An 18,744-nucleotide genomic window follows, 5' to 3' on the forward strand; every position below is an offset into this window, starting at 1 on the left:
AAAAATGGGCCAGTCGGTAAAATCAACTATATGTGACTGGAAAGTGAACCTTAGAAAGCATAAGCAATGTGCTCAAAGTCATGTAAACAGTCAGTGGTCATCTAGAACCCAAATCTGGGTTCATTAGACTCCAGGACCTTAATAAATACATTATTTTTATCTTCTGGATGATCCTCTTAATAGATACATATTTTGGTACTGGGTTTGAACTCGGGACCTTGCATTTGTGAGGGAGGTGATGGCACCACCGAGGTAAATCCCTGGCCCTCCTTTTAATATAATTCACATTCAGTTAATTATGATTTTAGTAGTTGCCTTCTGATATGGAAATTAAATGGATTAATTAGGATTAAGATTATCTGGAAATGATACTGCTCTTCATTGCTAAATAAAATAATAGCACCTTAAACACAATAGACATTAATTTCTTTTTCAAGTAAACATGGGCAGTCTGAGTTTTGCATGGGAGCTCTACAGTTATCAAGGATGGAGGGTCATTCTTTCCTCCTGCCCTGTCTTCCTCCTTATAGTACAGTACTTCATGCTAGTGTCCCAAGATGGTCACTTCTGAATAGCACTTTTGCATTGTGACTAGTGTAGCAGATATCTCTGCCCAGTGTTAGGAGACCCTGATTAATTGCAACCCAGTATCAGCACCCTTTGATCTCTCCAAGCAAGATAAGCAGTGCATTCCCCCTTTACATCCCGGACTGCATATCAGGTATCCCTAACTGCATATTAGATATTGCTGCATGCATCAGCCATTGCCAGGTGCTTCCAGCCAGATGTATCTGGACACTTTACACTGTGCTACAAGATGTCTTCAAACCATAATTTTCTTATCTTTCCAAGCTTGTAATCAATAAAATACTGAGTGCCTTTAGTACCTCTTGTGTTTGCTGCCAAGAGCAGCACCGATCAGCCCAAGACCCAGGTCTCTCTAAGTCGTGTTTCTGTCTTTACTTTTACTCAGCTTTGCACTGATGTGCATCACAGGAGGGCAGGACCCACTGCAGAGGTCTCTGGTAACTTCTCTATTTCTGTTCCCTATAGACTAGCAGGAAGGAAGAAACAAAAGGGGCATGCATCTCCCCTTAAAGGATACTTCTTGTAAGTTGCACAGGACATTTCCTGCCTTTGTCTTATTGGATTAAACTAAAATCATAAAGTAATCTCTACATGAAACAGAATTGGTCTTTATTCCAGATGGCCATATACTAGCCAAAAATCAAGGCTTGTAGTTCTATAGAAAAAGAGAATGAATACTGAGAAATCACTAGCAATAACTGTTATGGTGATCTGGAAAATTGTTTCCATATAAAGCTCGAATATATTTTATTCTTTGCCAGATGTGTTTCAGAAATAGTCCAATATTTCATGTGTTCACCAAGAATTGAATATTTTTTATATAGAGAAATTAATTTTAGGTAAAACATGGAAAAATAATAAAGGCATTGATGATAAACATGAGAATCACTAAAGCTTTTCTTCAAATAGTTTGGTAACGATATGCATTTATGAAGAAAAATATATTGTCTGTCATTACAGCATACCTGATATTAGTCAAAAATGTTCTAGATAAATTAGAGCTTCTGTTTGATATAATATTTTTGAACATTTAAGTTCAAGTTCCGAAAAATCTTTTAAGTATACTTTGAGACTTATTTTTCCAGATATGTGAAGATATGCGAAAGCAAAGGGCTGTATTAGGAAAGGAACTGTTGCAAACAGTATTTTTATACTTTTTCACATAAGTTTGACATGCAGTTTAAAAATGTTTCCATTCATGAATGGAATTTTGTTGCCTTTTTGTCATTTTAACAAATCTCAGCATTTTGGTTTATTGTTTTAACCTCCTAGCACCATGACAAGTATCAAATGATTGTCTTTATTCTGTTAGGTAGTGGGAGGACAGCTATGATATTGTAGGATTGGATTCAGTAAAAGATTATAATGGTAAGCAGATTTCTTTCGAACTTCTGTAACTTCAAATTTCAAATAACATGAAGTGGAATATCTCAAATTTCACTGGAAAGAATACAGAAATTACCAGACAGGCACAGAAACTAATCTAAGAAGTAATACGAATAAAAGTCATCTGCAAATTCTTCTTTCTACTGGAAGAGAACAAAATCTGGTCTAGTACAAAAATCAGAAAACTGAACAGTACTCCCTTTGGTTTTTCTATTGAATTGCAGACCTCATAGTTAATTGTTTCCTAATCTAACTCTACTAGAGGCAATTAATTATCTGGCTATCTTCTAAGAAAGGAGTACTTATATTTAAGAATCAGAATGAGCCAGGCGTGGTGGCATACGCCTGTAATCCCAGCACTCGGGAGGCTGAGGCAGGAGGGTTGCTGTACAGTAGAGACCAGCCTGGGCTACATAGTGAGTTCCAGGTCAGTCTCAACTACATAGTGAGACCCTGTCTGAAAAAAACAAAACAAAACAAAAAGAATGAACCAAGGCGACAGCATCTAAAATCTAATGTATTTGAGTTTGAAAACTAAATGAAGGGCCCAGGATTTGGCTCAGTGGTTCCGCCTCCTGCCTCGCAAGCACAAGGATCCAAGTTCGACCCCTGGTACCAAAAAAAAAAAAAAACCTAAATGAAATATACATAAAGAATAAAAGGTAAATTACAAGAAAGATTATAAGATTTTTATAAGATTAATATCTTCCTGAATCAACAATGAATAACAATTAATAAAAAACCAGCACAAACCCAATAGATGATTAGAAAAAGTATAAATAAAAATTCACAAAAACCAATATGCAAAAGAAATGGTCAGCCTTAGTAATAATAAAAGGAATGCAAATTAAATCAATGAGATAATGTAGACTTCAAATGAATAGATAAGAAAGTAGAAATTATCCTCTAAATTGAAATCTATTGAATTAGGCCAGGCATGGTGGCACATGCCTATAATCCCAGCACTCGGGAGGCTGAGGCAGGAGGATCACTGTGAGTTTGAGACCAGCCTGGGCTACAATGTGAGTTCGAGGTCAGTCTCAACTACACATTGAGACCCTGGCTCAAAAAGCCAAAAAAAAAAAAAAACAAAAAAAAAGAAAGAAATCTATTGAATTAGACACCTCTACTCTTTGCTGTTGGATATCAAGTTGTAGTTAGCACAACTGGAAAAGACTTAAAATTCTTCACATCCTAGTAACTCTAATTCTGGAAATTTTAAGATAAATATAGGGGTGGATGAGTGTCTGTTTCTTAAATCTGTCTATTGAGGCATAATTTGCAATAGAAAAATAAACTTATTTCACTAAATGTTATACCTGTGTTTCCATCATGTAAAGGCACAAGTTCCCAATGATTAATATGACTAAATTGAATGCCTAAAATGTACCAATAATCTTAATGAAAAAAATGTTGTACCTGTGATTCATTGAAGATATAGGTGAATAGTGTTTACATGTAAAAAGATACTCGGTAAAAATTAAATATTATGTAATAAAGTAAAAAATGTATGTACAAATTATATGTAAAATGTAATAGAATATGTACACTAAAAACATGTTTGGAAAAAGATAAGGAAAATAAAACCAAAATATTAATGGAGATTATATTAGAGGCTAAGATGTTAGTTATTCTCTTTTTTATCTTTATTTTCAAATTTTTCAGTTGTGAATGAATTATTTAACTGTTGGAAAAAATGAAATCTCCATTTATAAAATAAAAAAAGGAAGTATATTCGAGCTTTTCAAAATTCTCCAATTTTTCCTTTTATCTTTATTGTCCGGCTTCTTATTTGTTGTTTTATTCTTTCTGCTGAATAAAGGCTACTGCAGTACTGAACAATCTCCAATGACTGCTTTTGAGAAATGCCCTGGAGGAAAAAAACTTGAAATGAGCAAGCTCTGAGTCACTATTTATGACAGGCCCTATGAGTGATACTGCCCAACTTTAAGAGCACTTCCAACCCATTCTGCCTCCTTCAGTGGCCTCCAGAATTGTGGTTTTCACATTTTCAATACCTATGCAACTGCTTTCAAAGGTATTTTAGAGCCAGAAAAAAAAAGGTAATGAGAACATAGTGAGGTAAAACCTCAGTTATCCCAATTATTCAGCCATTTTCTATGCCTTGTATTGTTGTGATCTTTTGGTTATTTTCTAGAGCTACTAAAAAGTTGATTTTAAAAATTTTTATCAGTGTTTCTGTTGCTTTTATGGAAGATCAGATTTTAGGAGGTCATTTCTTCACTGGTCCTAATAAAGTTATTTGGCCAGAGCTTTTTGATGATTATTTTCAGTTCATAAGAGCTTCATAAATTATTGAATCAATTTAAAATTAAGTTATGGCATCTAAAAGAACTTTATGTTCTCTGTCTGACCTCTAAAAGCCCTATAATTTTATTTATTTGTTGAGTAGAAGATTTCAAAAGACTGCTGACACATATGGTACCAGTAAAGGTCAAGATAGTTTTTGCATTCGGCTCATGTACTAGTTAAAAGTTTCAGAGTTCTTTAGAAATCATCTTTCTTACTCTAGCTACCTCATTTCGTCCATGAAGAAACTGAAGCCCAGAGGTTGGAACTAACTGTCCAAGGTCAAAAGGCTAGCTGCATGGGCTGGGGATGTAGCTCAGTGGCGTTGCACATGCCTGGCAAGTGCAAGGTCCTGAGTTCAATCCCCAATACAAAAAAAATTTTTTAATTAAAAAAAAAAACCTAGCTGCATAGTCAGTCAGAAGGAAACCATGTTTTAATGTTCTTCCTACATGTTTAAGATAATGAGGTGTCACAGGCATAACCAAAGTACATTCTTCTCTCTGTCCATTCAATTCCTATTCTCATATTCCCTCTTTTTTATTCATTTTTTGAAAATGTTTCAAAAGCAAGAGCAGAAGATTTGGACAATAGTTCTTCCTTACTTAAGAGTCATAACATTTAATAAGGCATCTTACTGGTATATGTATGTATGTATGTATATATTTACTTATTTATTTTTGGTACTAGGGATTGAACTGGAGACCTTGCACTTGAGAGGCAGGAAGCGGAATCCCTGAGCTAAATCCCCATCCCTTACTGATACATTTTTAACCAAATATCATGAATAACTATAACACATTCTGAGAGCTAATCTTACAAATGGTTCTCTAGAGCTAATGGGAAGAAAATAATCCAATTATCCATTAGAGTGTTATGGGAAAGAATAGTCACTAAAGAGAAAGAAGAAAGAGTTCAGTTTTTGTCCCCTATTCAGATAGGAATAATAGTGAAAGAAAACTGGTTAAGAAAAGAAAGAAAACAAGCCTGTATAAACACAACCAACACTACCATCAATAACACATGTCTCACTACCACCACAAGCATGAAATAAGAAAACTGACTTCAATATGCTTAAATAATGTTTAGCAGTTCTAGAACACTAAAAGGAAACCCCAGCAAGAGTTAACTACTCCTAGAAAAATATTAAGAAAGAAATATTAGAAGGTTAAATAAAAGTGAGAAGCAAAAGGATTCTTCAGGCTTTATATCATTTATCATTACAATTTTAGTGATAAGAAAAGTAAGGGAGGAAAAGAAAGGGAAAGTAACTTTTCCAACACTGTTACGCAATGTCTTCCCAAAGTGTCATAAATTTCGAATAAAAGTTGATGATGCGTATTGAAAGACTTAAAATTATTTATATACTTTACCTCATATGGTCATTTCTAGGAAACCATGCCTAAAAAAATAATCCAGACTACAGGTGGATAAACCTTTATGTCCAAGGTAGGCTTTCAACATTATTACTGATAATGAGTAATGGAAAGCAAACGTGCAGTACTTTCCACAACACATACACCCCAATCTGGATTGATGGCTACCATATGCTACCTCTACCTCAGTATTTATCATATTGCATTTCAAGAGACTGTCTACTTATTGGCCTCCTTTAACAGAGAGAGGGCAAGTGACGCATTGTTCAATGTCCCTGAATCCCTATTCTGTGGCTCGATGACAGTAGAAATTAGGGCCCTAGACTCCACTATCGAGATTTTGATTCTTTTAGTCTAAAACTAGTTCTGGGACTCATGGTCTGTAAGATTCCCTAGTAATTGTGATACGAGTAAATAAATATAAGAAATAACTGAATTACAGGTTCTCTGAGTTCTCTGTCGGTAATCATTTTATGATTTTATGTTTTCATTTTATAGTTGATTAGGGAATTATAACTTCAAATTGACACCTTGGGAGTATAGACTGGTGCAACCACTGTGGAAATCAGTATGTATATACCTCAAAGAACTAAGATTAGAGGTCCCATTTGATCCAGCTATTACCCTGATGGGTATCTTCCCAAAAGAATTAAAAGGATCATACCACAGTGATATATGTGCACTCATATTCATAACAGCACAGTTTATAATAGCTAAAACTTGAAAACTGCTCATTTGCCCATCAACTGGAGACTGGATAAGGAAAACATGTTTTTATTTATAAAATGGAATACTAGTCAGCCATAAAGAACGAAAAACTAGAGACATTCATAGCTAAATGGATGCACATTGAGGCCATATTCCTAAGTGAAATAAATAGGACACATATGTATAAATTCCAAATAGTTTCGCTGGTGTGAGAAATTGAAAGTGTAAATAAGGATCAAAATTTATAATAAATAATTTGAAATAGGAAAAAAGTTCCAAAGGGGAAGGGGAAGGGGGAGAGGTAGGGGAAAAGGAAGAAGAGAATAAATATGAGAAAAGGTAAAAATGGAAACAAAGTTTTTATAAATAGGGAAGGGTGGGGGGCTTGAAGGGAGTGCAGGGGAATGGGGAAAAATAAGAAACAGGGTACATCATGTTAAGGTACAAATTCCCAATGATGAATGTCTTCAAATTGTATACCTAAAATGTACCGATAAACTTAATGAATAAAAAAAATCAATGCCTTTTTCCACAAAGTGCCATCTACCAACTTCTTGATAGGATCAATAATGACTGAGTTATTGAGTACCAACTCTATACCAGACACTGAGCCAAATGATTTACCTTTATATATACTCTCTGATACACATATGAATTACCATTTACTCCTTACAAACCTGTGAGATAGATTACATTGCCCACTTTACAGAAGAGGAAAACAGAGGCTCAACAAATTCAATAACATTAGAATATCTTATTGCTAAAAAAGAAAACTCAAATCTAAAGCAATATGGTAGTACATAAGCTCCACAGATTTCCATTGGCTACTGAGCAATAAAGGTAGAGAAAAGCAATGCAATGCCAATGGACACCATGGATATTTTGCTCTAGAGCTGTGACAAATGTCATGGTCTTGGCAGTGAGATGCTCTCACTCCATTATGTGTTCCACACAAGATCATTCCACATAGGTTCTAGAGCTTATCATCAAAAGAAGGAACTCCAGAAAAGCCGTAGGTATTCCCCCACATCCTCTAGAATAACTGCTACCTCAGAGATCATTGGTACCTATAATGGAGTTCCTGTTACTGAGTTATCTCTTGGAGCCATACTGAAAATTCCATTATGGAAAGGCCTTCTGCACATGTAATGTGAAATCTAAAAAGTACAACCCCAAATGCTATCCTATCCTAAGTCAACTTGTACCAGTTTTTCCAGGAACTTTTAAGTAAGTCATACCTTTGGATCAGGGTATTTCCAGAAGTAGAATGGAATGAACTCAATAAGGATAAAATCTGAATACAAATATCTACTTCACAACTGTACTCTCAAAAAATATTCATTGCAATACTGTTTATAATAGTAAACAATTAGAAATAAGGTAAATTTCTGGAATTAAATATTAAAGTATGGCTGCTATAATAATGAAATACAGGGCTGGGGATTTAGCTCAGTGGCACTGTGCTTGCCTTGTAAGCACAAGGTCCTGAGTTTGATCCCCAGTAACCCCCCCAAAAAAAAATAATGAAATACAAATGTATCCATTATTAATTCATTTAGCCAACATGTATTAAGCATCTATTATATGTCAGGCACCCTATGTGTTAGAGAAACAGCAGTGAACAAAACAGTGTCCTTCTTGTCACCCATGGAACTTATAAAAAATTTTAAATGATATGAGGAATGATAAAATGTTAGGTTTATGATAAAATATTAGTTTAAAAAGATAAAAGATATTTAGTACAAGCTACACTGCATACAAAAAAACAGATACATGTTTAGGAAAATACTTAAATGAATATACCAATACATCCAATATGTTGTTCTGCAGGGATATTCTACTATCGTAAGTTATTTTACACTTTTACATATTATTCAAATTTATTACAGTGAGCATTTATTAATACATTTTTATATTTTAGTTTATATTGTCATAAATATGACTATATAACCAACTTTTTCCAACAAAATTAGGTCATTCATAACAGTTCTGTGATTCAGTGTTCTCATCTGGCAGAAACTTTAAACTAACTCTTTCACTGAATGGTCAGTAACTTTTTATTAACAAGTCAGGAAGTAAATATTTTAGGCTTTCAGGGCCAACTAGTCACTGTCACTGCTAGATAATGCTGCTGTTGTACTGTGAGAAATATATATAGATGATACTTAAAGGAATAAGTGCGGCTGTGTTCCACTAAAATTTTATTTATATCCCAGGGGAGATTCCAAAACTCCTGTTGCCTAAAGACTGATACTGAGATAAACGCTAAATTTGGATGTTCTAGAGGAATTTGTTCCTTAGAAGAATCTTAAGCTGAATCATTCTGGAAAATAAACATATTACCCTTTGTCCATTATGAAAATATTTCTCTTTTACATCACGTATCTCATATCCATGTATTAGACAGTTTAAAGAAAAGTTCCTGCAGATTGACTGAGTCAGAAGCCCTCAGTACAGGTTTACAAGATGTCTTGATTGCTTTTGTGTGAGGCAGAAATGGAACTGGCATGGAAGATTTCTTATCCTCCCTAAGGGATTTAGCTCCAGGCGACAGCGGTGAACAATCCAGGTGCTCTGCACCCAAAGTACAGAGCCTCCACAGTCTCAGGCCTGCAAGGAAAGCCACAAGGCCATCTGGAGTTGAGACTTACCAATGTTAATCTCATCATCAGTAAGAGTGTCTCCGATAAAATTAAATTGAAATGACTGCAATGTCTGGGAAAATTTCTGAACAGCAGAGGAGTAACCTGCAAAGAAGAAAACAGGAGAAATGATCAACACCATAATATTCTGACTAATTTCCTCATCTCTTTTAGACAAAATAGGAAAAAAAAAAACAACAAAGATCCATGCTCTAGGCATGTAATAAAAAAGTTTGAACAAGTAAAACTACAAGTTAAAGAAGGAGGAGAGGGGACATCTTCATGAAGTCCTTTGAAAAATTAGAAGACCTGTTTTTATCTTCAATCCATTTCCTCATAGCCCCACTTTACCCAAAACTTGGAAGACCTCAAATCACTTAGTGTCTTCTTCAAAATTGTGAGCATTCATTTTTTGTAATGAGCTACATATTTTCTCACCTTTTGTAAAACAAATATCCACAATCATTCTACAAATAAAGAATTAGCCCTACTTTATAAATGTGGAGTTCAAGGTCCTAGAGTGATCTGGCAGGCTGAAACTAGAAGTTAAGTGGTCTGCCTACCTGTACAGAGCCCTATCTATGACAACACAGGTATCACATGGGCATTTTATACATTAACCAAATGGCAGCCTTTGTTAGGACCGTGTCTGGTAGGGGAACATATTTTGCTTATTCAAAAGAGTATTTACCAATGGACCTAGCCTGAAGAAATAATGAATGGAATAAATCAGGGTGGCACAGCCAGAAAAAAGCTTTTATTTTTGGTGAATGATTTTGAATTTCAGTATGTAAAAACTTAATGGTATAAAATTAAATCACATTTAGCTGTACTTTTGAGAAACTACCTTCACTGAAATTTTTTAAATGTGACCTTCAGTATAGACATTCCTCAAAAATAGGCCCTAAAAATAGGGCTAGGGATTTAGCTTAGCAGCACCATGCCTGCCTTGCAAGTGCAAGGTCCTGAGTTTGATCCTCAGCACGAAAACTAAAAATTTTTTTAAAAACCTAAAAATAGAAATTCTATTTGACCTGACTATTCTCTTTCTAGGTACCTTCTCAAAAGAGTTAAAGACATTATATTACAGTAATAATTCATATATGTTTATAGCAGCACAATTCACAGTAGATAAATCTTGGAAGTGGCCTATATGTCCATCAACAGATGAATGGATAAAGAAAATATGGTATTTACATATAATGGAGTATTTCTCTTCACTGAGATATATATTTCCAGCTGTTTTTCAAATTAATCTAGAGATAAGGTCTCACTAAACTGTCCATTCTGGTCTCAAATTTCTCTAATAAATCAATAATGAAGACCAACAACCCAAAAGGAAAATGATCACACCATACAAAAATAGACAACTCATGAAAGAGAATATACAAATGGTTAATAAATATAATATACTTACCTAATGAAACCAGGAAGCTAGCGGGCAGGGGAGCGTCTATTCTAACATCAGAGGCCTAGCTAAAAACAGCAACTCATTGTTTCAAAGGGCAAGGGCCTAGGGTAAAATGAACTAAGCCCTGGGGGTAAAAGGGAAATATACTTCTCTTGATATTAGAAGCCCAGTTAAAAGTGGAAACAGCACTGTTTCATTGTCTAATTTTCAGTGCCCACAAAAATAGCCAAACAAAGTGTATATAAATCCTTGAACTTTGTCACCTTCTCAACATCCTCACTTGGAGACCCTTTTGGCTAGCTAGAGCTTTTCTTTCTCTTCCCTAATAAACTTTAGTCTCTTTGTTTCCTAACTCCTGCTGTCCATCAACTTCATCCTTCCTTGTTCTCAGAACAAGAGCCCAGAAAGAAAATTGATTACATCTTCAGCACCCAACATGGGGCACAGCTCTACAGAGATGTGTGGTGGAACAACTGTAGCAAAAGTTGGGGACAGGCAAGAAAAGTAAAATGGCTTCAGTGAAGTTTATAGCAAATAAAGAGTCAAATACTCGCTAGAGACAGAGCTAAGAAAAACAAACAGAGAGAGCTACTAAAAAGACCTGGCTCACTTCATGCCAAGGCTCAATTCCCTCCTCACTCTACCTCCAATTAAACACAAAAAGAAATAAAGTGGGGAGGAAGCTATATTATTTTTAAAAATCTCACTTAGGATATAAAATACACACTAATACCTAGATATTCACAGACCCACATATATAAGTACATATATATTTTATTATTCTAATCATATTGATACACTAAAATGCACAAGTATCCCTTTTACTAACTCAGCCTTGAATGTAACTTTGCTGTAGAACTCACAAGATAAGCACCTGGACAGCACAAAAAGATACAAAAGTGCTTATCCAATAATATACATATAGTGAATGTAAGGGGCAATGACCAAATCAGGGTTATCAGAGCCCAAAATCGCCAATCAAGTTATAACAACTCTCCAGGCAAATAGTCCCTTTCTCAACGTGTAATAAAAGAAGCTTAGAACAAAAACCGCCAGTGCCAGAGCTGGGCTCCCTACCTTACTCCAACAAGGTAGCTATCTACGTACATATTTTCTCTCCTTTCCCCAATAAAGTAATTTTGCTTCCTCATTTCTCTACCCTTTCCAATAAAGTGATTTTATTTCTCTTTCTGAACTTATATCTCTAATTCTTTTAATGATGTAGTTTTTTATGAACCCTAGGTAAAAATCTACTTTCAGGAGATGGAATATACTTTCTTTCTCTATCCTTATGTTCTAAGTAAAAATGGGTACCTTGTTGCCATTTTAAAGCTATTAAAATGGTGCCACTCTTAAAACATGGGATAGGTTTCCCTAGCAACCTCCTGGTTAATCACTAGCTGGACTCCTACCCTCCAGGAAAGTGGGTATGTTGAGTACACAGGGAACTTTATGTTTCTATGGCAGATATCTGGATGCATGGAACTAGGAAAAACTAGTGTGACAATTTCAATACTCTGAGTGGTCTAAGGTCCTCCAGTAACTGAAACTGGGTCATGACAGCCTGAATGGGTATCCAGCAGAGAAACCTCCACTTGCCTATTATGCCCGGCTTGTAGTCCTCCATGAGGTGAAAAGTAAACTCTCTTGGTGTTCTCCAGGTAGCCTCTTTCCAGGTTGACCTGGGCCTTCATCAGAGTCCTCTGATAAGCCCTCCATTAAGAGTTGAGCCACAGGTTTGGGCTTTTCCCTTTCCACTAGTATGACAGATCCCCTCTTCTTCCAATATATTTGGATAAGTTTACTTATCCAGGGATGAGATTAGGATCCTAGCCCATATTCTGAGCTTCCCCAGTCCCTGATGTTCCTCATGTTCAGGACTCCATTCTACCTTTCATAGAGCCAACACTTAAAGAGTTTGTGACCTGAGTTTCCCAGGGAAGGTATCTTTCAAGTAGCATTAAGTTTGAGGGAGAGCCTTGGTCCCATTACAACACACTGGAAATGAGTTGGGCTCTGGTCCAACATCTCTTCCAGTGTTCACAGAGAAGCTAATTTCAGAATTCACCTCACAGATGCTTATCTTCTCAGTCAATTGATGGGATGGGCTGGCTTGCTAATTAAGCTTTAGTCAAGTGGGCTACTACAGAGATCAATATAAATTCAGTCTCAACCACTTCCTTCAGACTCAAGGAATAGGACTATTACTTCTCTGGAAAGTGGCCACTTGAACACTGCCTCTTTCTCCCAGAGGCTGGGCTAATATATCCAAACACACCTATTTACTATGAGGATCAGACCCTGGGTGCAACCTCATGGGATGATGCATTGACCAAGCATGGTTAGCAACTGGCCCACAGAGCAGGGGAGGCAAAAAGGAGAAGCCTTTTCCTTCAGGCCTCTCTTACAGAGAAGGAAAGCTGAGACTCAAAAGGAGCTTACCTGTTGCTTCCCCTTCCCCTATCTTAAAGCATCTTACTATTATAACATCTCCAATACAGAAGGACCACTGTTAAAGGAATTTACTATAGTATCTCTAATATAGAGGGCCCAAAAAGCCTGCACTGTGGTGAGAGATACTCTAAACTTAAGATAAACCATGAGCCTAACCTGACTTTAAACAGTCCTTGCTTTCACAGTATAAAGAGCTCTTCACTCTTTCCCCTTCTAAATCTTATCGTTGTTAATGATTCGCCTAAAAGGTGCAAATTGATAGTCCCTTAGAAAAGTTCCAAATACTCTCTATAGTTATAAACCTAAAATTGTAACAGATGGCCAATATGTCAACATAGCCAAAACATCTGAGTACATATTATTTACAAGTAATTGTGTTATGTGTTCTATGTTTCTTCTTTGACCAATTGAACTGGTTGAAGGACCCACAACAGCTTCATAAAAGAATTTTTCAGTTCATATCAATTTCTTTTTGTTTTGTTGTTGTTGTTGTTGTTGTTTTGGTACCAGGGATCGAACTCTGGTCCTTGCACTTGCAAGGCAGGTGCCAGGACCTCTGAGCTAAATCACAGGCCCTCAATTTCATTTAGACTTTTATTTTTGCTCTTACAAAATTCTGACTCTTTGGGGGCTTTCCTTAAAAAAGGGTTATATAGGATCTTGAAGATAGTCAAGCTTACTTAAAGATGTGACAGGATGAGGGATGACAGGTTCAAGGTTTAAATGGGACTTGCAAATAAAAGTTTAAAAGTTTGGTAACATAAAGGTTGTATATGATATATGTTTTTGTACAATAATTTTCAAATATATTATCCTCCGAAATTTCTACTAAATTGTCTTGTAGATAAGAATACAATTATGATATCAGCCCAAATGCTTTTTGGTTCATATAGCTTAACAATGGGCTAGTTTAAATCAGTTGGTAAGAGTAAAGATGTCTTTAACAAGATATCAAAAATTGATTTTATAAATATAATGTCTATTGTAGTCTATGAAAGATAACTTAAGACTTTTTCATTGGTCAAAGATAATAAAGCTTTAAAAAGTATTAACTGTCATGATTTGTTTCTCATGAGTCATTTAAAGTAATTGCGAAATAAATGGGGACCCCTTGAGCTGGGAAAAACAGCTGGACAGGACTCTCTTCTGCGGTTGCAAAATCAGCTGCCTGAATCAATTTACTCAGTTTTCTCCACTGACTGGGTGACTTTGTAATTTGCTTTTTTTTTCCAAAATACACTCCAACAAATGTTATTAAATATATTATTATGTTTTAGTTGTTCATAATTAAAAGGTTAAGCTTTGTATGTCTAAAGCAATAGTTTTCTTAAGACATTAATATTCCCTTGGTTAAATTTATGAAACTAGACTTAAAAACAAATTTTCTATACTAAGTTTCTGGTGTTTGCAAGTGTTGCACTCTTTGTTAGTAAACTAAGCTTTCAGAGTTAAATGTTGGCTTCTAAAATGTTTTCACAAAACATTTTATGAGTGGGTAAATGATATCAACTTAGTTTATGGCATAATCTATACATCTAAAAGCAAGATATACTGTGAGTCTAAGCATTGAAGTTTAGTTTATACAGTTCAGGCTACAAAAGTTTAACACAAAATAACTAAAAGCACTCTCGTTTATACAATATAAATCTAGAACTTAGACATAAAATGACAAAAATTTGACATCTCTAAGTTTTTTGCTGCTATTAAAATGATCTATATCTACTAGCTTTGATTAAACATTTTATTGTATTAATGAATGAATGTATGTGTACATACATCAGGTAATAAGTCTATTTGTAGTCATTAACACTGTTTTCTAAATTTATTAAAGCTCTGAAGATGACCTTAATTTTTGTCAGTACACTTATATCCTGTAAACCTTTTAAAGAAAATCTGTATTTTGAGTGGTTACCTGGGACCCAGGAAAACTCTGACACAAAAATCAGAGCCTATGGAGAAACTGAAGAAGCAGAACACAACACAGAAAAAGGAAAGAGCAATGTGCACTTTCCCCCTGGCTCATGGCTCCTGGCTTAAGGGAAGGGAAAACCGAATCTATAGAGACAAAGTGAAAGCAGAGGATCCCATAGGCTGTCAAGAAGAAACAACAGTGGAAAAGACCATCACATCAGACACAGTGCTGCAACCAGCTGGTGAGTGACTCCAGTCCAAGAGCCTGCCATTAACCTTGGAGAGAATGGTCAGGGGCCATTCCTGGGAGTGGTCAACTAAACTCACAACTCAGAACGTCCTGGTGCTGGCTTCATTTCAAGGCTCCCAGTGTAAGCTCCCACAGTGCTTGGGTGAAGGACAGCCATGAGAAAGAGCTGCAATCAGGGAGACACAGAATGGCAACAGAATCCCTAAGGGGTTTTAACTAAAAGACACATGCTCAGGGCCGGGAATTTAGCTCAGTGGTTCTGCTGTCTGTCTTGCAAGCGCTAGGACCCGAGTTCGATCCCTGGTACCAAAAAAACAAAACAAAATAAAAGACACAAGGCTCCACCCCCACAACTAGAGGCCAGGCTCAACCTGAACTGCTTTGGATTTGAAAGTCACAGAATTGGCACCCTCACCTTAATTCTACTTACTGCCTGCATGATCCAGCACAGATCTTGGATCTGACTATCTTCTATGTCTACAGGCATGAGCAGGGACATGTTTTCAATTGAATACTGTCCCCAAAGTATAGATCCGCAAGAAAACCACACATTCAAACTTGCACAGAAATTTTTTTTCTTTGTTTTTGTTCTTTTGTTCTTGTTTGTATTTCTTGGGAGTGTGTACACTGTTTTTAGGGGTTTTATTTTATTTAGTTTGGTTTTCTTTTTTCTCATTTTTCCTTCCCTCCTTTGTACTTCATCAGTTGCCTGGTTTAAAAACCACCCCATGGGTTTATCCTGATTGCGGGGAGGGTGAGGCGAAGAGATTAAAGACAAAAGACATAAAGACAATTTGGAAGAAGGGACCAGGGGACTCTTGCCTCTAGTGAACAAAGAAGCCCCAAATTGGAAGTGTTCCTCACTTTTTTGTTCTTGTTCATCCCTTTTATTAGACTCACATAAAGAAGGCAAGCAAACATATGATCGAAAGTTTAGGGAAAATTCATCACGTTCTCATAATTTGCAGACTGCACTTTAATGTGTATTTTCTTTAGTCAGACTTCAGCTGCAGGTGACTATCCTTGAAACTGGCAGGCACCAGCATGCCAAGCACCGTCCAAGGAAGGGATCTGCTTGCTATCTTCTAGCTTGCTATCTTCTCTCTCCCATCTCAAGGAGAGGTCAATCAAGGCCTCAGTCTTTACACTTGGTTTCCCACAGCCTGGGGTTTGGCAAATTTTCCTTTGTCAATCTCCTTTGCTTCTTATCTCTTTCTTTTTTCTTTCTTTTATTTTTTTCCTCTTCTCCTTTTTAAATTTTCATCCCTTCACTTCTCGTTTATTTTTACTCTACATAATTTATTTCTTTTTTCTCCCTCATTGCATTTTATCTTCTAGTTATTAAAAGTATTTTCTCTTACTTTACCTAATTTTATAAAGATCTTTCTACTCCCCCATAAGATCTTTGGTCACTTCTGTCTCCTCAGTTCATAGAGTTTAAAGTTTCAGAGTTTTCTGCTTATATTACCTGATTCCCAAGCCCTGTATCTTTAACACTAAAACCATAGTTTTGTGAGCCTTTGCATAATTAACTCTGTGAAATTACTGTTGAATGAAATTATACCATTAGCAGACTTGTAAATATTGCATTTAGTACATATTAGCTATAAATCAATGCCTGGGTTGCCTTAATTTTTATACCTCAATTGCAGATTTCAACTCTAGGATTAAGGGTGATACATAATTGACAATTCTGGTATTTTAATATGTAATCTGTCTTCAGGTACTACTGTACCTGATTCACTTAATATTAACAGAGTTGTATAATTGTCACTATTGCTCTTTAGGCCAACATTCAGATCACATTTGTGATACTAGCAATAGTAGAGCAATTCTGACAGAACTTGCTTGCTGAGCTAACTATACTGCATTCTGCCTTCCCAGATTAATCAAGGGAGTTGATCTTGGGGCTACTGCAAAAGATTATAGTCAGCCATGCCTAAAGCACATCACTAAAAAGCAATTAAAGAGATCTTTATACTAGCAACAAAGACTATAAACATCCACCAACCCAAGGTCAAAATAAATGAATAAAAATAATAAAAATATGACAACACAAAGCATCACAATGCCTCCCAAACCTCCCAACTCCAATGAAGCCAACCAAGGAGTCACAGAGGGGCAGAACAGCACAAGCAAAATTTCTGAATTAGTCAAAAGGATAGTAGAGGAACTTAGAAAACAACAGAAGCACTCAACAAGATGAAAGAAAATATAACTAAACAATGGAAATAATAACCAAAAAGATGGAGGAGCTTTCAGAAGACACTAATAAAAACCTATATGAGCTCTAAAAAATACAAAACATGAATGACCACTGGTATAGAGGGCACATAAGAATCAAGAAGGAACTGACAAAGGGAAAGAAGCAAATAGGATCCATTGTTAATTATTCATGCAGACCAGAGAACATACAATCTAGCAGATTGGCTGTAGACCTGCCTGGGTGGGGATCAGCAAAAACAACTTGGTTGCTCACTGAGAAACAAGAGACCTGACGGAGATCAAGAGGCTCTTGTACAGTTGAGGCAGCGGTGAAAGCATGAGACAATATTACCTGAATACACCTCCCAGGGAAAATGGTTGGTAAGTGAGGCCTGACCACTCACACAATTGGCAACTGGCACTGGGGGCTGCCATTTTATGTAGAAAGGCTAGAGTTTGAACTCTGACAGCAGAACAGCATGACTTTTTTCCAGGATCACTTTGCTGCCCTGACAGAAAGAAGGGAAGGGATGTCCAGTCATGGTAGACTGCCAGCATTTGGTCAGCAGACTGAGGGAATTTACCTTGAAAATTAGAAACTGGGTCCAGTCAAACTCCGCTCCCAAGCCCACCCAGGGCCACTGGGACTAGCCCTGATTACAAAGGACTTGAGGTTGGCCCTCTGATCTGTGACAATAGATGAAGGCAGCAGGCAAGTGGCCTTGGCAGGTGGTGGAAGAGGGGCACTTTCCCCCTGCACTGCAACCAAAGACACAAACAAGCAAAACACCCTAATCAGTGGTGGTACAAAGACATCCACCCTGTTCCACCCCATATCCCACCTGAGTGTGAAAATACATAAAGGAATGAAGCCGCTGGTCAGCCCATTCAAGGTCTGGGAGCATTCAACTGCACACAAACACACGTGTCTATAGCCTCGGGCTATAGACACTCTCCAACAGAGAGTGCAACAGTGGCTGAAGGAGTTATACCATCAAAAACACAGTGGGAAGACTTGGGCAAGAGAAATTAGGAAGTCTGCTTACAGGAGAAGGGTAGCAGTTCTCACCCAGAGAAGCCAGAAACAGGCCCATGTCCAGCACTGATCTTACTACAGACCTGGTGGGGCTGCACAGCACATCTATGGGCTCTGTCTCAGACACTAACACAAAACTGTAGGAACCAGAGGAATTTTAGTATTTTTATGATCTTTCTTTTTCTGTGTTTAATTGTTTTGTTTTCCTTTCTGGGTCTCATTGGGTTCTGTTTTGCGGGGGGTAGGTTGAATATATTTACCCTTGTTCTGTTCTGTTCTATTTGTCTTCTCTCTCTCTCTCTCTCTCTCTCTCTCTCTCTCTCTCTGCTTTGATATTTTCATGTGAGCGAACAATGCTATTGTCTTTCTAGTTTGCTTCTCCAGAACGAGGACTTTGCTTCCTACTTCATGCTTTCTCTTCCGTTCTCTTCTTTAGTATCCCAAAGCATATGTATTCATCTTTTGCC

General features: G+C 36.6%; 1 protein-coding gene across 4 annotated transcripts in view; it reads right to left on the reverse strand.

Annotated features, from left to right (window-relative positions):
* The window catches only part of Ophn1 (oligophrenin 1), a 418,396-nt gene that overhangs the window by 280,342 nt on the left and 119,310 nt on the right, over positions 1 to 18,744 (reverse strand). For all 4 annotated transcript variants that reach the window (XM_010632184.3, XM_010632183.3, XM_010632182.3 and 1 more), the window contains one exon: positions 9,020 to 9,115. In XM_010632184.3, the coding sequence (XP_010630486.1) occupies positions 9,020 to 9,115 (96 nt within the window). The remainder of the gene's footprint in view (positions 1 to 9,019; positions 9,116 to 18,744) is intronic.

The sequence above is a fragment of the Fukomys damarensis genome, unplaced genomic scaffold (genome assembly GCF_012274545.1).
Source record: "Fukomys damarensis isolate Sample0158 unplaced genomic scaffold, DMR_v1.0_HiC HiC_scaffold_39, whole genome shotgun sequence".
In the NCBI taxonomy this organism is placed as follows: Eukaryota; Metazoa; Chordata; class Mammalia; order Rodentia; family Bathyergidae; genus Fukomys; species Fukomys damarensis.